The sequence below is a fragment of the Haliaeetus leucocephalus genome, unplaced genomic scaffold (genome assembly GCF_000737465.1).
Source record: "Haliaeetus leucocephalus isolate CR32 unplaced genomic scaffold, Haliaeetus_leucocephalus-4.0 Scaffold168, whole genome shotgun sequence".
In the NCBI taxonomy this organism is placed as follows: Eukaryota; Metazoa; Chordata; class Aves; order Accipitriformes; family Accipitridae; genus Haliaeetus; species Haliaeetus leucocephalus.
Window position 1 is genome coordinate 1,266 of NW_010972604.1, and position 25,964 is coordinate 27,229.

A 25,964-nucleotide genomic window follows, 5' to 3' on the forward strand; every position below is an offset into this window, starting at 1 on the left:
CCTGATATGCCCTGGGGAAATCTCGGTGCTTGATACCAAAGGGGCAATTCAGGTGATGGTCTGGTGAGCCATGGGAAAGAGTGCTCCCTCTGTGGCAGGTGCTCACGGCAGCATGTGAGAAGATGTGATGGGCAGATTCCCAGATCCACTGCCTCTGGAATTCCCTGTAGGTGGTTGGTTGCATAAAAAGCAGTAGTAAGAGTCTGTTTACACATCAGTACACAGTTATACCTGATGCCAATGAATAATGTTCTGTACAGATGTTCCAGCAGGGGAATGTGCTACGTAGGTATCTATCCGGCTCTGGAGAGAAAGCAGAAGTGTTATAAAGGCAGTGATCCAGTGCTGTGACTGAATAAAGCTGTGAAGGACCTGAGCAACATACTGCTGCTGTGTTAAAACCCCATTTTTATAGGATGTTCTTCAAATATCAGATAGAAAACTGAGAAGCAGACTTAGGAATAGCTGGTTAATAGTATGCATCTGCACACTTTTTCCATGAAAGTTAGTCTGTTCCATGAAGATAGTACTACTGTGGGATCCTCGGAAAAACCTTCCAGTCCTTTCAAAGTAGATTACTCACCTGACAGCAAACCCCCATGCATGTATAAGTCTTTTGAAGATTTATTTTTCTCTTCATTTTACTCCTAGTGCTAAAGAAGGCAGATTACAAAACAGATTGCTTTTTCTTCTGTTTGCGTTTTTATAGTTCTGTTAAGGAGATGTTCCAATTCCATCTCCCTGCATTCCTCCTCAGACTTGGTATCTTGCCCTAAGAACAACATTTGTGACTTAACCGAAGTCAGGAAAGATCCTTAATAGTTTAGCTCTGCAATTCAAAAGGGCCACAATGCCTCCAATTGGTTTTGCATTGAACCTTTGATTCTCATTTCTTTCCCGTATGTGCTTTTTGCAATGGTTATAGATGGAGAAGAATAGGCCCCAGACTTTACAGATATTGCAGTAATAAACATTACACAGGCCAGCTTCTGCATACTTTGGCCACTGTAAAGGGGATTTAAGACACACTACAGTGCCCATATGTCAGCAAGCATAGGGATAACCCTCTTGTCTCTCCTGTTCCCACTGACTGAGGCACTAGTCTTTGTGAATCGTACTGTAGTTATGTTGCACTCCTCAGACACAGTGGAAGGACTTTCTGTAGCTCTACATGTTGTGGATTGAGCTGTTGGGCCCAGTTCTAAGGACAACAAAAATGGGAGAATGCTCCTTATGGTAGTTCTTTGGGATCAAGTTCTGGTGCAAGTAGTCTGAAAAGTGGCAAGGGAAAAGGAGCTTTTTCCTGCCTTTTAATTATTCCAGTGTTCAGAGGACCTTGGTGTCTGCATGCTAAGGAAGGAAACAGGGAACTGTATGACCAAGAAGTCTGACTCCATCATCCATTGGGTCTTTTTAAAGAGCATCTGTGTATGACCAAAATCTGGTTGGCTTAGCCCCAAAAGAGGGCACATCTATTACGTATGCAATATAGCTCCAGACTTAATTCAGTCCTTTCTTTCTGGGATTGGAATGTGCCTAGTTGTTGGTCCCATCCATCATTAGCTCTAGTCCTGTGTTTGCACCACACAATGCCCTGGCATTCCCTCGATCTGCTGAGAACTACATTGTGGTTTATGTACATTTACATGCATGACAGTTACTAGATAAGGATAGCGTGCACAAATGTAACTTCCAAAATCACGGTAGTTTTACTTTGAGTAGGTGCTCTTGCATATACTTACCGTGTTCAGATTTTTTATGTTGCCTCCAGCTATGTAACAGAGTACATGGCCACAGAACTTATCCAGGCTTGTACACAACTGCGTCACAGGTCCTTTCAGAAATCCAATCTGGTGCATGGCTCCTTTGCAGCCAAATGCTAACTGAGGGAACGGAAAAGCGCAACACTTTTTTTCTTGTTACAGGGGCATTTTATGCAGGAAACTGTTGCTAATAGCCTAGCCTCCTAACTCAGTATTCAAAGATTGCTGAAAGAGCTTGCCCTCCCAGTACCCCTTAAAACACTTTCTTCTCCATTGTGCATCACATATCCTTCCTTCTTCATATTACTGCCATCAATCTTGGAGGAAGCCATCCTCCCATTTCTAGCGTAGTGACCTCAATGCTCACTCATTTCTGAAGTCCCAGAGGTTGTCATGGTTGTTATTGCAGCTCTGGTTTAGTTCTTCCTGCATGAGGCCAGCAAAATATTAGTTAAGAGCAAGAGTCCTATGATGAGACAGTTTCACAAGTCTCGTACTTGCCGCTACAAACCCTATATCTCCAGTATTTTCCCCACAGAGTTTGGGAACAGATTTTTCAAGAGCCCTTGATTCATCCCAAGCTCAGTATCAGCATGTCACCTGTTTGGGAACACTTCATCTGAGGTTGAGTGAACCCTGTGAAAGCAAGTCAGGCATCGGGCCTCTTTTAGAAGGAAAAATGACATACCCTGAGCAGTGGTTCAGGAACACTTGTTATCTTAATCAGAGGGCTTGTAGCATGTGAGCCTGTGGTTACTGGGCTCAGAGCACAGAACATTTTCACCCGTTTAGCCAGCTCAGGGTATGTAGAAAATGCTATGAAGCCTGCAAACACAGAAGGGACAGCCTGAGTTAGTGATGACATCTTTCACAGACAAAATAAATAAATCAGCAGCAGGTAGCAAACAAGAAGTGAGACTAGATTTGCAGCCCATTGTCTGTTGTCCATGTTTGTCTGTGCTGCATATTTTACTGAAGGCGAGTGTTGAACCTAAGTCCTGAAATAAATTTTATTTGGGAGACAAAGTTCATTCTGAGGTTTAGAGCACGTCTGGACGTTGCCTTTATCAGAACAGTTTTTGTAGGTACCATGTCAATAAGGTTTTTGTGATAAAATCAATTCCCACTAAAGTTCAAAAAACTCTCATAAAAAATGAGTTTTTCAGATTATAGTCTCTAAAGGTCTATGTATGTTTATGCTTCCATGAAACTGTAGAATAATTAGCTGAATACTGGCATCGTTCAGTGTTTTCAACTGATTGTTTGCATCAAAGGCAGCTGAAGAAAGCCTAGATGGTTAGTTTGTTTTGCCATGAGGGTCTTTAAATACTCTTATAAGAGGAAAAGAAAGAAAAGGTCTGGAGCTGTGACAATATATGATTTTCCCACATTTCCTTCCCTTTTTTCTGGGTTGTTTACACTAATGAACTGGCAGTTGCTCATTTCTAATCAATGACCGTTCATGGATCTTACACATAAACCATAAACATCAGGAACTTTCAGCTGATGCTAAAAGAAAGTTAGTTGCATTCAGACTCCATGAAGTGAGTTAATGCTAAAGGCTGGCACTAAGAGAAAATAAGTTACTAATGTTTTTTCTTTCCTAATTTTCAGTCTCCGGCAATACGTTTTTAAACAGTAATATGGCCAGTTATAGCCACTCATGAACTGTGCTTTAAATTGTAAGATTGCCATTAAGTCACATGACTTAGTAATGTTGAGGTTCCTTTTCCTTGTCTTCTGTTATTTGAAATTGTATGTTATATGTGCTGTTTTACCTTTTTAGTTTTTCCTTCCTGTTCACAAGGAAAATAATTGTATGTTTTAATACAAAAGATGAACTTAATGAAAATTCCTGTTGCTGAGAATTTAAGAAAAATACCCAGTGCCAGCACCTGAAGTGCCCAGTAAATAACCACTTTTTATGTCTCTAATTATTTAGAAAGTTGAACTACATTTGGATTAGGGTTCTTTGTTTATTAAGGGTAAACAAAGCTGGTTTTAGAAAAGTTTTGCATATTTTCCAAATCTCAAGTCAGAAGGCACTTCTACATTTGCTAGCTCTCCACAAACAAGAGAAACAACTGGATCAATGGGGAGACACACCTACTGATCAGATAGGAACATGAATGGTTGTGAACCATGAGTGTCCTGACATTACCTGCTGTTGTGCCTTCAGAGTGACCAACATAGTATACATCCTTCTGTCCAGTTTTATTCATGATGAAGTACAGCTCTGCTGGAATATCGTATTTACCCATTTCATCAAAGCTACAGGGGAAAAACACAAAAAGCTAGCAGATAATTCAGCTATCACAGTGTGAGTAACTGAATGTCAGTTTTGTTCATTGCACCAAGCAGGACCAACTGAAAGATGAGGTTGCATGCTTTGTCTGCATTTTGCTTGAGTTGGGGAAGGGGTAGAGGAGACGCAGCTGTACTGCCAGGCTGCCTGATGCCTTGGGCTTTCTGCAGAGGAGGTACCAGTTTCACCTGTCACTTGCAGCCCTTGGGGAATGGAATTTAATCAGTGCTTTCACTAGCATAGGTTGGTTGAATTTAGCTGTGAGAGATCAGAGATTTCTAGACAAGGCTGCTCAGCCTGTTCCAGCTGAGGTTCTTGCTCTCACTCTCACAGTACTGTCTCCCTTTTCCTCAGCATTCCTTTTCATTTCCCAGTGTCTGAAATCTCTTCCCCAGTCAATGATCCCAACTCTAAGTAGTAGTGAGCATCCTTCTTCATCTGGTTCTTTACTCTTGTTGGTTGGTATAGACCCTGCTCTGATGCTGGTTTAGGTAAAAACCATCAGGCTGAAGCTATTTAGTCCCCTCGGAGTTTCCATCTTAAGTAATTCTCCCCCTACAGAGTACCTGAACTGCCAGAACGCTTTCTGGCTGGGATTAAGGGTCTTGTGTTTTAAAGACCAAGTGTTCCCTCGGCTGTTTCCCATCCAGACATCATAGCCAGCATCCGCGAGCAGGAAGCCCAAGCTGTTGTTAGGCAGGTTAGAAATCCAGTGGGTAGCGTCTCCTAGAAAAGCATGCTGTAGGAAGACTACAGGCTTTTGCCCTGGAAAAGATGAAAGTATTCTTACATTGGAGCAGCAGTTAATGTGTATTTAAGATTGGGGTGCAGAGTTTAGTTTGTGAGAGGTTTTAAATCCTTCCTTCTTCAAGAAGCTCCCAGGAAAACTATGCATAGATATTGGTCTGAGAAACCTGAAGGATTTGTTCCATTCAAGCAGGAACCGTTTCATGACATTTCATAACTATTTCATGACATGACTGGCAAATAAAGAATTTAATGAGGAGGCCTGTCCCCACTTCTTTTTGCACTGGAAAGCCAACTTACAGGTCCCTATATTGAAACCATCTGCCCACAGCTGAAAACTGCTGAAGGCATAATAGTGTATGGAAGACAAAGAATAATATATCCAAAGAAGCATATCTACATTTGGGTCTATTCAGTAACCAACTGAGCAGGGCTGAGAGGCCCCTGACCTAACATTGGTTAACCTTACTTTGAGAGTGATGCTGGTCCAGATGATCTCCGAAGGAGGAGATCCAAATAGGAGGAGGCATCCAAAACAAATTATTCTCTAATTCTAACAAGGAGTAATAAACAAAGTAGCAGTATCCAGGGCACCTCGAATTCCAGGTAGAAATTTTTATTCCATTCAGAAAATGTGATGAAACAGATGAAATGCATTTGCTTTTCTTTGATGATCTGATTTCTTATCACTTTCCTCAAGAATATCTCCGTCCTTCAGAAGGCTGGGAATTAATATTCATATGCCCAACCTGAGAGGCTTTGTTGTCAGGCTTCTATTTTAAATGTATATTACTTAGGGTGTTAATGCAAAACCTCCCCAAATCCAGTCTACTAAATCCTCCCCCAGCCCACATGAGGGAACAAAACTGGGATATGACAAAATTATTAGAAAAGTCTGAAATAAGGACAGAGACACTGAATATGTGAACTTCAGATGGATACAGAATTCAGGCCCCATTCCACACTCCTGACTAGGTGCTCTTCCTGAGATGGAAAGGTGTGGAACATGCCATTGCATGTGCAAAGGGGAAAGGTGGGGACCCCATGTAAGAATTGGCTCTCAGAATTTCCTTATGTGCTATAACTGTGTCACACCTGTATTTTGGCTGTTCCTCCCAGCAGGAATTCTAAAAAGACCAAGAATGTATCCATCCTCCGTGGTAACTTGATATTCCTCGCTGGAGTATCCATGATATCTGATAATTTCACTCTGTGGAAAGCCAAGGGAGAGTTTGTTAACACGCAAGTTGTCCTGTTTTGGAGGGTAAACAAGCTAAGCAGTGTGGATGTGGGCTGTTCTGTGATGGTAGTGCAAAGCCACTGGGACCATGGCTGAGAATAAATATTACAGGTCATGTACAAAGATGCATCAAAGTCTTCTTCAGACCTGCTTAGGTGGTAGTTGTCTGGTATTTGGCCCCATATGATGGGACAAAGCAGAACTGTATTGAGTGACTAACCTTTTAGGAGATAGTTTGTCATGTTTTGTAAGGCTCATACAGATCATACCTTTCTACAGACTAAATATGTAGCAGTATCTGTATATACCAGTGCCAAAAGCTGTGGGTTTTGGGCCATAATGAATCCATTCTTGCCAAAGTGTGATTAGGCAAGCCATGCAGGCAAGGCAAACAAGGGTGGAGCTCTTGTCGCTAAGGAACTCATGAGACCACCTACACCTGATTTTGCATGTACTGTGGGGAAATCTTTGGTGATTCAGAGCAAGGTATCTCATCTTGGATTACTTTGTGTTGTGAGAATCTGCTGTTTGAAGAAGGGGTTCAACCTCCCTTGCCACTGTAGTGAGCACACAGGTTGTTACAGAAGGGGAGGACTCTGCTTCCCTTCAGACAAGAAACCAGCCTTTGCCTCCACTGCAAAGGAATATTTCTCTCTGGGAGCATGGACTGTTTGGATAGGAGCATCAAGGTTTCTTCTAGGCAGGTGCTCGCTATCACAATGCTGGAGGGATCTTTGTCCTCTTGCCAGGTTTGCACTCTTCCCTTCTTTGTGCAATAGCCAGAAATACCAACATGTGTTGAGAAAGGTGACTGCAAACAAGTGTCATGAGGCATGGCCCAGCCTCATGTTCATCATATATTTGTTGGGGTTCACTCTAAATGCAGGCAGTGAATGTCTGTTGTTCAGGTTGGTATGGATTGGAGCATGTAGTATGTGCTCTGGCCACAGTCCAGGGCTGAGTCCTGTTGCTGGGGTCAAAATTCAGTAGCCTGTATCTCCAGTGCCCCTCGATGCTCTGGGGAGTTGCCTGGCCCTGGAGCCAAAAGTAGCAGCCAGCACTCTTCATTGCAGTGCTATGTGTCTGTCCTCATGCAACGTGCAAGAGTCACATCTGTCTCTGGCACATTCAGAGCTGGCCCTCATTACAGTAGTGACTCTAATGCGGTGGTTTTGGAAAAGGCAGGATGGGAAAACGGGAATTGTGGAAGGGGCCCTTCTTAGCCTCCTGACAGGGACTGTTAGTGATGGGGCAGTGTTAGTGGTACTGGGAGAGATGCTTTAGAAAGAAAGGGAAAGTGACCCAACTTACGACATTCATAAAGCATTCAGGGTTGCGAGGCTTCCTGTGCTGGCTTGTGTCTGAATTCAGAGTGGAGGGTGTTGTGAATCCTGCTGAAAAGGCAATTCCTTGGGAGCAGAGCAGCACAAGGAGGCACCACATCTCGGGGCTGTGTGAAAGAGCACATGCAGGGGTGTCTGTGTTAGGAAGAGAGTGGTGTGAAATTCCACAGGAAGACCCAAGTGGGGAGTCTCCTGAAGGTTGCCCAAGGTCTATTCCCCAAGGGGCTGCCAGAAGAAGGACATGTGTGAGGAGGGACTGTCTACAGCTCATGCTGTGTAACAGGGAGGGTTGCAGAACAGGTGAGGAAAACACTGGGGGATACTATGCGAGAATATGCCTGAGCACTCTGCAGATGACAAGGGAGCTGTGGTTGGTAGACAGGGCCAGCTCCTGGTGTGAGTCTAGCAGAAGTTTGACAAAGAAGCATGAGTACCTGAGATGACCATCACCCAGCTTGTCTGCCTTTATGTGCCTCTGCTTCTCTGCCAGCAGGAGAGGTGAAAGGAGAAGAAAGCACTGTTTGTTTCTTGTCTCCTCAGGAATGAGGTGAGAGAGGTTTGGAAAGGTCTCTCTTTCCACCTGCCCTCTCCTCCTTTAGGATCAAATACCATTCTTTGTGCTGGTCAGTGGCGTGCCGGGGCGACGGATCAGTCAATGAGGCTCATGAAGGGTTGTGCAGAAGTCAGGAGTGATTCAGGGACTTTGGGAGGAGATGTAACAGGCTTAGGGGAACATGTGTGCACCAAATCAGTGCCAGCTTGTGCTTTCACCATGGGGTGATGTGCCGCAGACCAGGTTCAAGTTCTGTTTGAAATTAGTTCCTCTGGGAATATGAAGTGAACAAGGTGACCATGTGTGGCTCCCCGGAAGACCCATGAGTCAGTTCCCAGTCAACCTTGTCTTTCAGATGGAAACTGAATCATCTAGGTCCCCATTTACCATCCTTCAGGCTTTTTCACCATCCCCTTGCTGCCCACTTCTTCCAAGAACCTGCTCTGCTATCCCCAGATAATTGTATTTTTCCTACTGCTACTTCTGAGCTCGAAGTTTCTGTGTCTCAAAATCAATGTCTGCCACCAGCTGAGAAACCATGGAATGATTTGGTTTTAGAGCAGTCAGTGATGGATCCTGAGACTGCCTTCATGTTGCCAAGGGCCTGTCTCCTTTACCTCTTAGAAATGGCTGTCCATACTGCAAATCTTGTCTTGGTCATGGGGAGGTAAGACCTTGGCCTCTCCTGGTTGAGTAGTGGTACCAGATTAGCTTTTCTGAATAGAAATTGCAGAGTACAGCCTATCTAGCACCAGTTTATGCCGACTCCACCTACAGAAGATATGCTTCCAGGTTTTAGTCTTTATTTTCCAGAACACAGTCAATGAGTGCAGGAACACTCCTCTCTGCGAGCTTCCCAGACCTTTTTTTCAACATGGAAATTTTGACTCAAATGCTTGCTAGAAAAGGGAAAAGCAGTTTCTGTGTCTCTGAAAGTTACTGGGTATGGGACTGTGAGTTAAAACTAGAGAGCAAGAGAAGTGCTGACATGTTCAGTGCTCCTTGCTTACAAGAGAGCTGCAAGTAGGTAGGATGGGAAGGATGGGATTTTTCTTTCCAATCCAAACAACTGTACAAAAAGAATTCATCCATGAAGCTCAGGACTGTGCTTACACATTGTGGAAAAGACCTTATACATCTATTTGTTGTTGTATGCTGTGCCTACCTGTGTGAGGAGAGAATGAGGGCTGCAAAGAGAAAAGTAGCAGCCATTCTGCATATGGATAAAGACCATAAAGATCAGGCAGGCTACCTAAATGTTCAACAATAGAATTGATGGGACAAAAGGGACGCGTAATACAATGTAAGGCTTCAACTTGTCAAGGCGTCTTGTAAGATTGCCTCACCAGTAATGACTGGAGACATTACTGCTCTTGTAGGCTTGGTTTCCTCAGAAGAAGAGGGCATTCTTCTATGACCACGGTGTGTTTATGTTAGTTCACCTTTCTGTCCATCCTGTAATCAACTTTTGATGTCATTGGTAAATATCTGCCAAGTTCAGCACTGAGATACAAGTCTGTAAGGCAGCGGGGTTTGCAGGAGCTCCTGAGGACTATTTGCTGGGGGAGGACTATTCAGCAGGGTTAGTGCCTTGCTGACAGGAAGGCAGGCTGAAGGCAGCCGTTGTATGTTCTACAACCAGGTGAGCAGTCAACAAGAGTGAACTAGCCAACTAGTCAGTGTCCATGTACCTTCAAAGTAGCCACAGCATGCAAGGCTGGGCATCAAGGGTTGTGAGAGAATTTGGTAGGACACATGCCTATATTATATTTTGCATTAGGCATTTAAGCAGACTCAGGAAACAAGTCTTTCTGAAAACAGGCATTGCTAGGTCCACTAGACATGGAGAATCCAATTTTTAATGAAGAACAGAGGTTCTCATGCAGCCACATGTTTCTGGAGTCTGCTTCTAGCATAAGACGTCTGCTATGACAAGACATGCTGGTCTATGAAGTTTATTTGGACTTGGAACTACAGATCAAGAGAAAGTAAGAGTATTCCCTGGCAAGTAATGGGGAAAATGAGCAGGATTTGTGAGACTGAGGGCGGGGTAACCAAGAGATTTTTGCACTCTGAATCTCCTTATAGGAGAAGGAGTTTTGACTTTTTCTGATCTTCAGTTTAACATTTAAATTTGACTGAACAAATGTAAAGAAGTCAAACCTCATGAGTCACCACACAGTTGGAATGAAGCAGCGTTTAGAAACACCCAAAACTTTAAACTTGGCATCAAAACACACTTCATTCAATTCCCTTTGGATATCAAATACTTCTTAATTTTTACTGTCAAAAAAGGAAGCCTCACAACTAAATATTCAATCAGCACAATACTCTTTTTTGCTTTCTGCTGTTTTACTCTGTTCTAATGGGGGTAAAATATGCCTCCCTCTCCCTGCACAGGGAATCTCATTTGGGAAGAAAAAGTTCTGCTAATGTCTCAGCTTGTTTTCAAGTGACTACCAAGACTAGTTGAGGCAATGCAGAGGCTAAATTATCCCTCCTGTTAGGGCAAACTTTTCTCAATGCACTGTATGATCACCTGGCTTAGCTGGCATGGCTTATGGACTTCCAGGTATTTGCCTTTTAAATCAGATACAGTGGGCTAAGTAATATCAGTCTTGGCAGGCCACTGCTCCCCTAAGCTTCAGGAGTAAAGACAGTTAGGAGACACTAACAGCTGTTTTATCTAGTGAGATGAAGTTGTAAGGAAATACTGGGCATCATAAACTGTCATAAAAGAACATACTTAGAAGGAAAAGAGGTCAGAGAGAGAAATGCCCTTGAAAGTTCTTTAGGTACTTTTAAGATTTAGTGAAACTAAGATACAAGCCCTTCAGAAATTCATCCATCTATCCTTGTGCTTTAAGCAGCCTAAAATTTATTTCGTATAAGCTGTAAGGCATACACACACCAACCAGAAAAGCAACTGTGACTAAATGCATATGACAATCTGCTGCCTTACTCACTAACAAAACATACGTGTGCATTACACAGCAAAAGCAGGAGGCCAGTTTACACACACTGTTGCAATACTGGGACTGTCATTCCCTTGTTCTCAGACTGAATAAAACAAGTAGAAGAAAATGAAATAGTTGCTCTTTTTCTTCCTTTTGTGCAGGTCAAACTTCTTTGTCTTCAAACTTTAGCAAACAAGCACTTCTGTGCATAGCAATAGGCTTACAGATCAGAGAGGCAGAAAGCTGTCTATTCTTACAAGCAACTGCACAAAAGCAAGACTGAAAATCTTTATGTTCATCAGACAACAGAGAAAGAGATCATGTACACATATGTACAAGCACCTTACCTCTGCTTTGACTGCCCTGCTTGTGTCTTCTGCCGCAGTCTGTCTCCACTAGCAGACTGATTCACTGGCAGAAACCTGTGCCGATAAAAGGAAGTAAAAACGCAGTGAACGCTTCAGAGTAGCAGCAGTGAGTGTCATGAGTTGGCAGCATGTATTGTAGAGCATATTTAAGCGCTGATTTGGCAGTGCTTCAGAAGTGGGGAAATCTTTGTGATGAAAAAGATATTCTGGTTAAATTCACAAACCCCAAATGCACCATGGGGCAGGAGAGTTTAAGAAGTACCTACAAATCAGTGGTTAGGATGTTTAGCTGGGACCTGGGTGTTCCAGTTCCCTGAGGCTGTGGCAGACCTTGACCTGTACTGTTGCCCAACTGAGGGACTGCTCCAAATGTAATCTTTTAAGATAAAGAGAAGCAAGTGTCCAGCTACTCTCAACAGACTTTCTCAAGAACACTGTCTCTGCTATTGCTTTTCATTTGGTTTATGTTAACTTTAACATTACAAACTGTCTTAAATCTGTTCTTCAGTGAGCAGCACAACTCATGAAACCCATCTTATTCTACATTAGTGCTCAGAGTTGACATGGCTTCTGTAAGGACCCTCTGGTGCCAAAGAAGGCTTGAACATATCATATAACTTTTCTCCCACTGAGGGAACAAACAAGGGTTCTTCCTTCTCCCAGGCCATTTTCATCAACTCTGAAAACATAGAATCTTTGGAGACCTTTGCCTAACTGCTGAATTAGTTGTAGTGAGCTTGAGGGCTCAGTCCTCACTGAAATTGGCTTGACGACCATGGGCAGAAGGACACATTCTGTGTCCTTAGGCAGCTGGGCTACAAAAAAAGTAGAATACTCCTACACGAGGACCAGCCTTTTCAGCCAATTAACTCATAAGTGTCTTCAGAAGAACTTGTGTTTTATCATGGACTGGTGAGCATTTAGAAGAACACCAGATGAAAGGGATGTGTTCCTGGGAACAGCATTCCAAATGGTACAATGCCTTTGGCTGGTGGGGAAAGGAAAGGAGTGAACTAAGAACAGGATGTCAGTGAAGCCACAGTAACAGTTCTGTTTTACATACAAAGCAGAGAACATTGTTTGGAATAGTGAAAAAGGTAATTTGGTAATTTCTCAGTGAAAAGCATTATAACTTGGCTGCCCTGATGTCTCTAAGTGACAATAACTTTCTTCAAACCATAACTTAATCACCCAGAAGGGCTTCTGCAACATGACGTCTAGTCCCTCCTCATGTCCCAAGGTGGGATCAACAGTCCCCATGATGTTTCCAATGCTGATTGCCCAACCTTTTTTTACTGATTTTCCAGAAAATTCAACACCCTGCCTCCTCTATGGTCTCCCAGATTGCAAGACAGCTGCACAGCTGCAATCTCTTTCGTAGGTGAATTTAGGGGATGCTCTGGCTTCTTTCAGGTATATTACTATTGCATTTCCCATTGTAAGTATTGAAAACTCATAAAGTAGGTCTCAAGTCCTCATGTGTCTCACCTACAAGCAGTGAGTTAGTTGAAGGGCTGACTCTCTGGAAGGTATTTGTCCCCAGGAGTTTGTATTGGGTGTAAGGAATGTCCTTGTCTGGAGGGGAGCGGTTTTGTTTGGATAAAGCTCTACTTACATTCATGGAGCACAAGGAAACAGGACAGGCTTCAGCAGTGGGCTCAGGAGACAAAAGAGGCCTGTTGTTTGTCTTGGAAGGGAAAGGGACAGAAGTGGTGCCAACCATGGTTAATTTGTTTGGTTAATGAATCATTTCACAGAGTGAGACACCAACCCTTTGGTCATATAGTGTCACCAGTGAACTGTCCTAGTGTAACAGCTGTACCTGCCCTGGTTAGCATCCCAGACTTGGCCCACATTAACATTTGATTCAAACAGAGAATGAGGGTGTCACGCTGAAAGGAAACCCCTAAATGCACTGTGTTTCTTTTCAGAGTGAAGCTAAGGCATTTCATTGTGGAGGAACAGTGACCCATAATGCTGTAACCTAATAACCATGGAGGCTACCCTTCAAGTGAGTGTCTTTGCGTATTAACTACCTATTTGAAACAAGAATGGTAAAGCCAGAGTTCCCCCAGGAAATTAAATAAGATGACAGTTTCTTCAGCCCTGTTTTCAAAGCAGCCCTTCCCACTAGGGGGCAAAGTGCTCTAAATACCCATGGGACAGAGATAATGGATTCTTTCTAGCGATGTTTGGGTACTTCTCATTTTAGTGTTTAAACCACAAAGAGGCTCCTCAGGGTCATGATAAAGGTTAGAACTGCTCAGATCCATGGTAGCTGGTGGCTTCCATGTGAAATAGCAGGAGATGTGAGGTTCCTGCCGGGTTCAGAGTGTAACTTTGAACCAAAGTGTCCCATTGAAGTGCTATCATTACCAAGATGAAATCAGCTCCTTTCTCCCACCCTGGAGAGTTCATGTACACAGATCTTGAAAGTATTGTCAGCAGAGATTGAGTCTGCCAAGATTCCTCTATCTCAGCAGCGCTCTTGAACCCAAGTTTCCCATCTTCCAGGGACATGCTTGAACCACGAGACTGGTTACTATTTTCTGCTGGGTCTACCCTCCCTTGCTCTTCCTCATAAAAAAAGTGAGCAGCCCTGTTTCAAATGAAGACAAACCATCTTCTTTTCAGAAGTGAGTTTTTTGTGTGAACTCAGTTTTTACTTTCTGATCATTGTCTCATCTAATAATAAAATTAATCAATATCATAACTGCTAGAATTAGTCTTGGATTACACTATGCCTTTCAATAACTGTCAGCCCAATAAACAGAGAAATAATACAAAGAATAGAAAACATCTTGAGATCACTGACCGTATTCAGAGAAAGTCAGTGCTTTCATTACTATTAAGGTCTAAAGAAGAAAGGAGGCTGCAAGTAAACCCTGTCTGCTGTTAGCAAAGTACGGTTATTGCAGAATCTATGCTGTATCAATTAAAAAGTGATTACTAACCCACAAGGTTGCCAGAAAACATGAAGTGCACCATCAGGATGCAAAAGGCATTGCAGTGACATGTGGTATGAAAATAGTGTCAGGAGGAACCCTTTCTCTAACACCAGCAGAAACTACCATCTGATGCAAAAGGAGGTTTTGTTTGTAACCAGGTATGGCTACTGGTTGTGGGTGAGGATACTTATGTATCAGATCAATAATTTCATTGTACATGTGCAAAGGTGCATCCACTCCCCAGATGAAATCCAGGTGTGCCCATTCAGGAATCCTCTTGTGATAGATAAGCCTCTTAATCTGAGACAGTAAAATGGCTGCATCCTTGGGATCTGCAAGCAAGTCTTGTTCCCCAGTCCATACCGCAGTTGGTACAGTCATCTCTTCTGTGTTGTAGAGAGGAGGAGTAGCCTGGAAAACATGAAGCAGTACAGGAATGAATGTCCAGGAAAGCACAGCAGCCTTTAAACATGCATTTGGGGTTTTCTTCTGTCGCTGTTCGAAGTAGAGGTGCCTAAACCAAACGAAGAAAGTCACTTTGCTTGCCTTTTCTGTCTGTGCTTGCAGGTGTGACACATCTGATAGCACAGCCAAAGGAAAAATGCCTCCTGAGTTGACAAAGAATTACTGTTGGGTCTTTGTCGTCTCAGAGGAATTCATAGGGCAGGAACCTGGAACAAGACAGAAAATGTCAGGATGCCTCTGGATAAACCCCCATCTTGGTCCTTTTGGAGTACTGGTCAGCCGCGGAAGACATATATGGTCTAGTTAGGAAACATAGGACAAGGATGAAAAGGAGCATGGAGTGGGTTCTGTAGGAGAAAAGTAGCTTAGGACTCCTGAGTTTGGAAAACAGAGGCCAGAGCAGGGACAGGAGACAGGCTTATACAATCACAAATGGTATGAAGACAGAGCAAAGGAAGTAATTATCCCATTACTTCTCATAGCACAAAACCTAGAAGGCATCCAGTGACTTTCCAGGGGCAAGCAAATTCAAGACAAACCAAAGGAAGTTGCATTTCATGCAAGCCATCATTAAAACATGTAACTGATAATGATAGGCTGCTGTGGAGACCTAAAGAGTAGGAAGGTCAAGGATGGGATTAGAGTCTTGAATGGAGGAGAGATTCCTCAGGGACTTCTTGAGGACAAAGTTCTTTTGTCTCTGGCTGACAGAATCTAGGGTTAGCTACTAGCTCTCCAGCTGCCCTCTTACTAATAATATTTCCTGAACTCTCATACATTGGCAACTGTTTCAATCACATTAGTAGGCAAGATGCCTCTTTGGTCTTACCTACTAGATGTACTGTTCTTTTTCAAAATTAATTTTCTATCTTTCTTGCCCTTACTTACTCTTATTCTTATTGATCATTTAATTGAAAAGTTTTGGTCTTCCCCTCTCTCTCTTCTTTCTTTTTTAAATTTATTATTGCCATTAGTGCTTGCATGCTTTCTCTGTTGAGTTCCAAACTGGAAAGTAGTAATACTTTAATCTACTTGTATTCTGAAAATGTGTCTCCTACTACATCCTTGCTCTCTTCCTGTGTGCTTCTGTGTTGTCCAAGGGTGATAATACTGTTTCACCAAAATATACCTGTTGGTATTTTCCCATGTTCTTCTTTAAACTGCCCCAGTCATAAGCTTGTAACTTCCCTGAATGGGCCTCCTAAAAGGATGAACAAGAAAAGGGTAGTTACAAAGCCATCATTCAGGAAGTTTGTGGGTTCTTCCCTGCTGAGCCTCTGACTCCCATCTAAAGGCTCAGTGGAAGTTCTTCTAAGTGCTACGAAAGAGCCAACAGTTAATTAATTGAAAGTCTCAATCAGTGAAAAGGAGTCAAATGTTTTTGTCAGCACCAAGAAAATTGTGGCTCCTGTGGAAAGACCCAGGGATGCTCTCGCAGGCAATTTGTTCCAGTTTGTAAAATTGCTATTAACAACTGACTCTAGGAAGTTCCCCTCCCTGCTGCTGCTGTGTCTTCTTCTGACAGCCATGTTGCCATCACTCAGCTCTGTGAGTGGCTCCTTATGTTTCCTCTTCCCTCTCTGGTTTGAATACAGAAGTCACCATTTCTAGTTCTTCCCTTGTGCTCCTTGGCTTTCCCTGCAGCAAGGGTTGTTACTACTGTGAGAGAGACCATCAATGGGTCTTAATATTGAAGGTAAGGTGTCTGTTAACTCCTTTAATAGTAATAACAGCAATGACAGCAAAGGCTTAGGAGTATTACTCCTGCAAGTTTGTACTTTCCAGTCTGTGCCTAGGTGCTGCATTAAACCTAAGTCAATTTGGAGAGCTCCCCCCACTGTGCCTTTGTAACTCTTTTTCTTTACACGTGTAGGCCATGGTTACAAAACCAACTCAATCTAATCTAATGCTTTGTGTAAATTCACAGCCAAAAGTATTTGATTTTCAGGAAATGCCTGCACAGATGTCACTTACACATATCGATGTGTTTGCTGTACTGAAAAATGCATTAACGCTCTTGCAAGCTCACTGTGCTCACAGCTGCTTCCTGCTCTGCTCCAGAAACTCTTTTCTGCCAGGAAACCTGCCTTGCATGCAGCAGCTTCTGTGACTGAGCCCAGACTTCACGAATCCTGAAAGTGTGAGCCCAAAGACAGGAAGGCAACTTCCATCAGCACTGCTGCTGAGAATGTACTGTGATAGTACCTTGTAAGGAAGGGATATAGCGAGCCTACTAAACAAAGAGTTTATTATTTATAGTTCTACTGCTGTCCTGACACTGAGACCTTTGAAAGCAAGAGATGGAAATACAAGGGCTTTTACTAGTAATATTTGGTATTTTACAAAGCAGCCTATGTCTTACTCATTTCTTGACTGCACATTGGAAACATAACTAATTTCTCAAGGTAAGCTCTGTACAGAACTGTGGACAGAATATATAAAAGGTACTGGATATACAATAAGAGTGATATATACATCTGCACACACAGTGTCCAGCATACATGTTTTTACACAAATACAGCATTTCATTGTTGGCTTCAAATGTGCCTGTATCACACAGGGTATTTCTATACTGCTGGCAAAAGAAGGGTCAATGAAAAATAGTGTTTTGAATTGAGATTTCAATTGTAAAGAAGTTGCATGTGTTTCCAAGAAGTTAGCAATGGCTTCACAGCAGGATATCAACTCTATCCACTCTACCTTTCAGCCAGAGGTGATTACCTATTTTTGCTTCCAGGAGTTTACTAGTACCCGACTCCAGTGGACTATGTTCTGCACAGAAGTTCCAGCGGGGGTTTGTGCAATATACACATCCATTCAGTTCTGAAAGAAAATATTCAGTGAGTATTCTCTTCCTCCCTTCTATTCAGACGTACATCAAAACACCCGCCACAGCAGTGTCATGTATCAATAAAACCAACAGAAATTGGAGTGGCATGATTGGAGACCCCCTCAGAGTTACTCCAGATGTGGCGATGTGACAGGTTTGAAGTAGCACCAAAAGAACAACCCCCAATCAGAAAATTTTCCAGGTTGACTGAGAATCTAAAAGAGTCTACAGGTGGAAAGGATAGAATAGAAAGTCAGCAATTTAGATCCCAGATTAGGTGTTTTTTTCAGGAGTCTGTAACAGATCCTGTGTGAGAGAGGATTGCTGTTGGACAGAACAACAAAAGGAACTGCAACTGCCTGAGGAATGCACAACTATTTGAAATAAAACACAACCTAATCCTGTGAGGGTTTCTTAACAATTTGCTGTATGATCCTTCCTCAGAGAAGATGCTCTGAGGCATTTTTTGGAAAATGCTGGAGCAAAATCTTCATGCCCAGATGGTCTGACCTACAGCTGTACATAGCATGAGGTGCCCAAGTATGTCTTAACCCCCAGTGTTTGCCAACTCTCTCTCAGGTACCCTGAGGTATCCTCTGTCTCTGAGCACATCCCTGATGATCCACGGCTTAGAGGAGGAGGACGAGGGGGAATATGTGTGTTCCTTTCTCTGTTGCAAAGAGTTCCTGGAGACATGAAGCAGGTAGGGATTTTATTTCTTATTCCATGGTGTGCCAGCATACTGAAGATCTCCAACAAGACCAGTAGCCACAGTATGAACCAGGAGACAGTGCCCCAGGTGAGGTCTGGCAGAAGGCAGACTGCAGAGTTTTGGGGGGCTTTGGGCGGCTGTTGATTGTAGGGATAGTTCCAAGCGCTCTTCTGAGGAGTGAGGCAGTGGTCCCCTGCCAGCGATGGGGCAACCAGCAGATATTGCTGTCTGGTAGTGGGGACTGCTCCCTGCAATGTGATGCTGACTCATAGAAATTCAGGATTCTCATCACAGGATAGAAGGCAAGTTCTGCGAGCAGAAGCTTAAACTCTCAGGAGAGCTGGTAAGAGTTATACATACCATGTCAATGTTTTTCAGGTTACAGCCACTCAGACTGAAGAAGACACTTCTACAAAGCCTGGCAAAAGCTCGGTGGCTGCAGATGGGGACTATTAGCCTTCTTAGACATTCAGTTTGGGGAAGGAATTCTCTTTTGCCAAGCAAACCCTGTGAAAAACAAAGGTAACATTCATTTAAGAATGTACATTTGTACATTGTGTTGTTGTTTTTAAAAAGTGTTTGTCCCCTGTTCCTTTCCTCCAGCGCTTTCAGTGGTTCTCACTTGCTTTTTCTTCAGTTGCCAGATGATGTTCCCACAAACAAGAAAGAAATTAAATGTTTTTCCATTGCATCAGCCTGCTCAGGCGTTACTCAATTTGTGTTACATCAGTTTTAATGAAGAGATATGTTAAATGTTAACTTCAATTCATATTTTAGCTCTAACCTTGCACATCACTTGTGGCTTTGTCTACAGGAATCTTGGAAACCTTTGAGGATCTGCATCTCTGTACCTCTCTGGGTGACCTGTCCCAGTGCTGCACTATTGCCCTAGATAAAAAGTTTTTCTTAATGTCCAGTCTGAACTTCCAAAGGCTTCAGTCATAAGGTAAACCTACCCACATGCAAATGAGTAGACTTCATAAGGCCCTATACTTTCTGTTTATCCATTTTAAGAGCTGAACAAACAAGTATATAGTTAAACAGTTGAAACCAAGATATCACATACCCTGAGCAACTTTTCAGGAAGGTAGAGGAGTTTTGTTGCTGGGCTTCTAGCATACTTAATAGTACTGACAGGTGCCAATGCAAAATAGAGTTTGATTTTCTGAGCCAGCTCTGGCATTGTTGAAAATGCAATGAAAGCTGAGAAAACAAAAAAGAGTTAAGAAAATCATCATTTGTACATTAGACTGTTTTTGGTATTTATAAATGTGACTGCAATTTCAAACCTACAAGCAACCTTGTTAGCTGTTCAGAGACTATGGTTCAGCCCAGATTTGTGTGAAATCCCTCCTCTCCATGTGTAACCAGCTTGTAGTTTTATTTCCCTCTTCAGAGAGAAATTTCTTTCTATATTTTGCCTTTGCAGATTTCTTCCAAATGCATTTAAACGTAAGTGCATACTTCTGATGTACATTCATGCATTTCATATACTATTGGGAGGAACAGTTGTTTTTCTTCCAGTCAATCCAATTTCTCTTTTTTTTTTTTTTTGTGTGCGTGTGTGTGTCCTTTCCAAACTGGCCAACTTCTCTTTCTGTACGCTCATTTTCCTGTTTTGTTTATTTTGGTCAACTGACCATCTGCTGTTGGACACACCCGTGCATCTTGGAAAGAAACAATTTGCATGTCCCAAACAATAATTTCCAGTATAATTCTAAGTAAACAGACTTTGAGCAGCAGTGCATTTGGCCCATTATGTTTTACTGTATTTATAATAAATGAAAAATGCCTACATGCTGAAAACAGCTTATCTTGTGTTTTTCAAACCTGCAAAGAGTTCATGAAAACCCCAGGTACATTCAGTATCTCAAATCATATTTTACTCCTGTTTTCCTGAAAGATTAGTCTGTTGTGTGTAACTTACCAATGACAGTACCTTGTGAATAGCCAATATAGTACAACTTTTCCTGTCCTTTTTTCTCCACAATGAAATTTATTGCTGCTGGGAGATCAAACTTTGCCATCTCATCAAAACTGCAGGCAGGAGATTGAAAGAGAGGCACGCAAAAATTAAAAATCCATGTAAATTCACATTTTTATTACAGGCTTGTCAGCAAAGAACCAACATGAACCATTTAATGAATTATTTAGCCATTTTAGGTTCTGTGTTTTTCTGGCACTGGATATGGAAGATACTACTCAAGGTGTTCTGGGGTATTTTCTCCCTTAACATCAACAGAAGGACTATAACTTCAAGAAGTATCAGGTTGAATTGTAACGGTCTACACAGACGGAACAGGTGGTGAAACAGTAACAGAGATCTGTCCATGGAATAACATATTTTACATAATCTGGCGTTAAAGAAAAGGTCTGTTTTTAAATGTTCATTGAAATAAGTGCAAAAATTATTTACATTTTCTCCTTCTGTGATTTTAGTGTTATTATAATATACAGACTAGTGTTTCTACATAGCCTCCAAAACAGAACTGAGGAGTGGCTTGGATATGACCTGTGCAGTTTCCTCTGAGTTGCTCTGCTGCTATATCTCTAGTTTGAAGAACCTTTTCTAGCAATAATCAGAGGAAAGTAGTCTCCACCATTATTAAAGTTTACATGCATGTTTAGGGGCACCTCACCAAAAGTGAATGTAAAGAATGCTTTTTAAAATGTAGCATATGTAAATCCCTGATTTAGCCAGCTTAAATAAATATGTAAGGGTGGGCAATGGAAATGCCCTTCAATGGTTCAGTCTACCTGAAAGCCCAGAATTCATCTTGATCAATGGAATAATTCTGATGTTCTCTGCACCAGCGATTCCCTCTGCTATTTCCCATCCAAACATCAAAGCCAGCATCAGCTAGTATGAAGCCCAAGCAGTTGTTGGGCAGGTTTGTGACCCAGTTACTAACATCTCTCAATAATCCATGTTGGAGAAATACAGCAGGTTCAAAGCTGAAAAGCAAATCAGAAACAAAACAACAATTTGTAAAATTTCTTGATTTTCTGGTAGTTCAGGGACTTTACTGTCCCATATTCAATATTGGGATTTGTTCCTGTACCAACTTAAAGGGAGACAACTAATGATAGGAAAAAACCCTGTCCCTTTCTGTAAAGAGAGAACTTCTTCTAAGCTTCTGTAAGGATTTATGGAAAGATCTGCCTGACATCAGCAAAAACTGGCTTGGCACCCTCTGGTCATTGTTTGTATAGCTCTACCGCATTAGCTTGAGATTATCAACACTGATATATAGAATGAAGGTGTGGGATTGTTTGCAGAGGTTTTCTTTACCCAAAATATGAATCAGTCACTGATATTAATGAGGTGTAAGCAAAAGCAAAGCAAAATTAGAAGCTGGAACATCTTTCTCAAAACAGGCTGATTGGGCAGATTACAGCCTTTACCCTATCTTTCTTTTTTTTTAACTTTTACTCATCAACTCTTATTTTGAGGATATATGCTTCATATTATAGTGGATTTTTATTATAAATAGGTATGCTTGACATAAATCATCTTGATCTTGCAGGCTGTTCAGGGAAGCCAGAATTCTCTACTAAAATTTCACTCATGTATACAAGCTTTGATGGACATTTTGCAAATACAAGGCATCTCTTTCCAGAATGTGCCCTATCTGGGCTGGTTTTGTCTCATGTTAAAGAACTGTACCTGGGTTTCCCTGATTCTGTGTACCATAAGGGATTCTGTTAATGGTAATGATATAACCATCTTCTGTTGTCACTTCATACTCTTCACGGGGGTACCCTTTGTAAGTAATGAGCTCATTCTAGAGGAGAAAGTACAAATCCATTAGCTTGCAGAAATCCATTTTATATATTATATGCATAACATGTTAGAGAGCAGATACAGCTGGGTATTTAGTCTACATATATTGAGCATATGAATAAAGCAATATCAGATTGGATATTGTAACCCTGGATATTGTAAAACTACAACAGATTTCCTTCATTCTTCGTGTTATATCCAGGATCAACTATTCAGTTAAAATCTGTTATAAAAAACCTGGGCTATACTACTGCCACATAATCACAAGCCCTTGCATTCTGGTGATACAAGAATCACTATAACCTCATAGCAGGAGCTTATGATTCCCACAGCTGAGATGAGGAGCTGCCTGAGCACATGGTCCTGATCTGCTGCAATGCAAGGTGAAACCAGTTTATTCAAACTATCTTCAGAGAAATCCAGAGAGCTTCACAACTGCGCTTTTGTGAATGGCACATATGCAATGAGTACCACTGAAAAACCCACTACATTATGGAAGAAACAGGATCAGCCACTGCATAGTCACAAGCGAAATCACTAACACAGCCAATCTTAAGCTCTGAAATAAATATTACTTTTAACCTGTAACATACAACCTGTTTTGGTACAAAAGAGGATTGGTTTTTGTAACTTGTACTCAGAGAATTACTCAATGTAATTTGTCATGCAAGACAGAAAACCCAAGATTTTAACAAGTGAGTAAAGACATAAATAAGCTTGCTTGACAAGAGGTGCTCTTCTGAAAAGCTGGCCATTTCTGATCTATGCTGGTCATTCAAAAAAGGAGAAAACATAAACCACTAGTTTTTTAGAGTCGTCTGATGATGAAATGCTGACATTCCAAATGGTCATTCTTTCAGATAGAGGGATAGTGCCAGCAAACTGGTAACTGATATTTAAAAGGAAATTAACTCTGGAGATTTGCTAAGGAAAGTTGTTTGCCTTAATTTCTATCAAACATAAGATGTGCTGTTACACATACAGAAAAAGAGTAGAAGAGAAAGCAATAGTATATAGCATGATTAGTGAAGATGGATTAAATAAAGGCAGCTTATCTACCTTGTTATATTTCTAACACCTAGAAACCCCTCTGCTGTGAGACATGCATTCCTTCCATCCCCAGGTCACTCTACCGAGCAGCTTACAATATTCATAAATGCTTTGGGATCCACAGCTTTCCTCATTCTTCTGAGTTCTTCTGAATAAGTAATTCCCTGAAACAAATATGTCACAACAACAAACAGCCATATCTTCTCTCTGGATAAAACAGTATATTAATCTGTCAGTAGTCTTGCTCTGCACTTGTAATCCAGGCAGGTTCTGTACTTTCCTGGTGTGGGATGTGCTACTTAATACTGGATGGAGCTAGTATGGTACTCCCTAATTGTTAACTAAATGGAACAAAGCTGACTTTAAACACCTATCTGAGAGAGTCTGGCAGCAATCTGGATTCTCTGCTAAGGTTTGGACCAGGACGTTGCTCTCAAGAAGGGCAAAAGTATCAGCGAATCCAAGGAAAAGAGGAAAGGTTTCAGAGCAATGGATTTCACTCATTCTTTTGAGAAGCAAGTCACTTACTTACTTACATTACCATGCCACACATTTGTTCTGTAGATTAATTAGGAAACATTTCTGGCTAACACTGGAGTTCTTGGGCAAGTCGTAACTAAATCAATCATTGTCACAGTGAAGTTTTCAAAGTTGTTGGATAGTTAACTGAAAAAAACAAAAAGACAACTGAAAACAAATAAATTAAAATATTTATCATTTAATTAAGAACTTAGGAACCTAAATAAAGCACTTATTTATAGTTGCCTAGCATAATTTATACAAAAACTGATCAATGGCAAGATTTATCCATTCTATAGGATGAGGATTGAGAAAGGAAAAGAAAGCTTTGCTAAATGTAATGCTAGGTAGAGCCTGAGTGCGGGGGCGTCCAGTTTTGTTGAGGAAATAAGGAACGAAACAACCCAACAGGAAACTAGCCTGCTTAGATGCACACATAGCAGCTCCACAGTCTGTGAACACCTACACACTCTTAGCTCAAAGAAAATGCAGCGTGCTTGAATTAGCATTCTCTCTACACCATACAAATCCCTAGAGTCCATGCCTAAACCTCTTTTGTCCCAGTGATAGATCTCTAAGCTAGACTGAATCAGCCAAAAAATCCATTGCATTTATTGTTTTCCCAGTCAAGAAGACTTTGTAATTTTTTTCCCAAATAATATGAATAGCTTAGTTTTTTCTTATCACAGAACAACAATTTATATTCTAACTTCCTAACACTCCATTCTGATATAATCTGTATCTTGAAAATACTTGGCCCCCTTTGTAGAAAAAGTAACAGACATTTTAAAACTTTTTTTTTACTGAGCTAGCCTCTTTTCTTTTGGTTGAAAGCCACTGCTATCTTATTCCCACACTTGCCATTTTCCCATGCCTCTCCAGTTATCCCAGAGTTACTTAAATTCAGGCTAGGTGCGTCAGGCTACTCATCTTAGCAGAAAGGAATCTTTCAAGAAATAGGCATTCTTTCACCTATGTGAGTTACAAACAAAACAATGAAATATATTTGTTCTCAAATAATAAAGCAACTCCTCAAGCCCAGGTTTGATACCATCTTTTGCAGCACCCACAAAGCCTTCACCAGTTTTGGGTCAGAGATGAAGCAAAGTGTTACCAATCTTGTGCCAGAAATCATGTGTTCGGCTGAGAGACTGAGGTGACAGAAGAATGGAAACTCAATTCCTGGCTGTTTGGAAGCAGTGCTGGATAAAGACAGCTGTGAAATGATGGTCATGCACTGTTTTTTCCCTAATCATGCAGCACCTTGACAATAAGCATCTATTTCTTTCCCATTCCTCATTCCTTCTGCTATCACTTTAGCTTTTCCCTAGGGTAGCACCAGAGAGAGGTGACTCCTTTTATTCTCAAACCTCATGCTTTTCATCTCCTTAGCCATCACAGCCATAACAAGGCTCTTACTATCAGAGATTGCTGGATTTTTAAGGAGAATACCAGCCTCTGTGGAGTGGCAGAGCTGGATCAGGAATTTTGAAAACAAATATGTTCATAGATATACCTTGTCATACCTAATGAAATTGTCAATAAACCTGCAACAATTTTCTCTTTTACTAACAACCTGCCAATTCCAGCTTCTCATGTTGTGTGGAAAGGATGGAAAGAACTCTGACTCTTTGATACTTCTATAGATGTTATTGCATGAATTTTTCTTTTATTCTTTCAATGCTCATGTTGCTGTTCTGTAATTCTACATTGCTGCAGGAGTGGTTTCAGGACATTTTCCTTTATTCCTATTTCACCTCTAAGATGGACATACAATAAAATGGGTATTCCCTAAATGAACAGTTATGTAGCTAGAATGCTTCTCCATAATATGTATGGACTCAGGAAACATTACCATAACAGCCATTTGTCTCAGTGGTCTCAAGCATACTGGGAGTGGACAAATATTGCCCAGCAGTAGAAATTAGGTAGGTCTGAGTAGATTGTTAGGTCTTCAGGATAGTGACCTTTGTGAGGCTCTTCTTTTTGTGGAGTACAAGCATAATGCAGCCATGTTCCCTAACTGGTGTCCTAGCTATTACTATAATACAAACTTCACAGAAGTATGATTGAGGATTTTTTTTTTTTTTTTTTTAACTTGGATATTCTGGTATATTCTGGTGGACTTTGCATTCTGCCTGTTACAGCTTGGTATTTTTAAACCTTGAAACTAATTATTCTTTCTTGTTCAGTTCTGCACACTTGTTGCTCCAAAGATTCATTCTGTCTCACAGATACCATTCATCCACACAGAACAGATTAGCTTACGCACCAAGATGAACATCTACCAAGGTTTTGAATAGGCTTTGATATTTCTATTTATATTATAGCTTCCGTACTTTCTTCTTGCAACACTGGCTCTGGTTAGGACCAGAATTAT

At 41.5% G+C, this 25,964-nt stretch overlaps 2 protein-coding genes across 2 annotated transcripts in view; both read right to left on the bottom strand.

The window, feature by feature from the left end:
• The window catches only part of LOC104829338 (lysosomal acid lipase/cholesteryl ester hydrolase-like), a gene marked incomplete at its 3' end in the record, with an annotated part of 8,586 nt that extends 1,088 nt beyond the window's left edge, over positions 1-7,498 (bottom strand). Inside the window, exons 1-7 of the mRNA XM_010563518.1 lie at positions 7,367-7,498; positions 5,911-6,025; positions 4,635-4,833; positions 3,925-4,034; positions 2,452-2,588; positions 1,743-1,883; positions 232-303 (exon numbers count right to left, since the gene is read on the bottom strand). Of these exons, the coding sequence (XP_010561820.1) occupies positions 232-303; positions 1,743-1,883; positions 2,452-2,588; positions 3,925-4,034; positions 4,635-4,833; positions 5,911-6,025; positions 7,367-7,498 (906 nt within the window). The remainder of the gene's footprint in view (positions 1-231; positions 304-1,742; positions 1,884-2,451; positions 2,589-3,924; positions 4,035-4,634; positions 4,834-5,910; positions 6,026-7,366) is intronic.
• Positions 7,499-10,553: 3,055 nt separating this feature from the next.
• On the bottom strand, positions 10,554-23,199 carry LOC104829340 (lipase member M-like). The gene is given in 11 exon segments (XM_010563519.1): positions 10,554-10,593; positions 11,256-11,330; positions 14,412-14,635; positions 15,819-15,890; positions 17,435-17,512; positions 18,592-18,738; positions 19,298-19,434; positions 20,159-20,268; positions 20,989-21,183; positions 21,895-22,016; positions 23,161-23,199. Coding segments are annotated over 11 exon segments (1,239 nt in total).
• Positions 23,200-25,964: the final 2,765 nt, after the last annotated feature.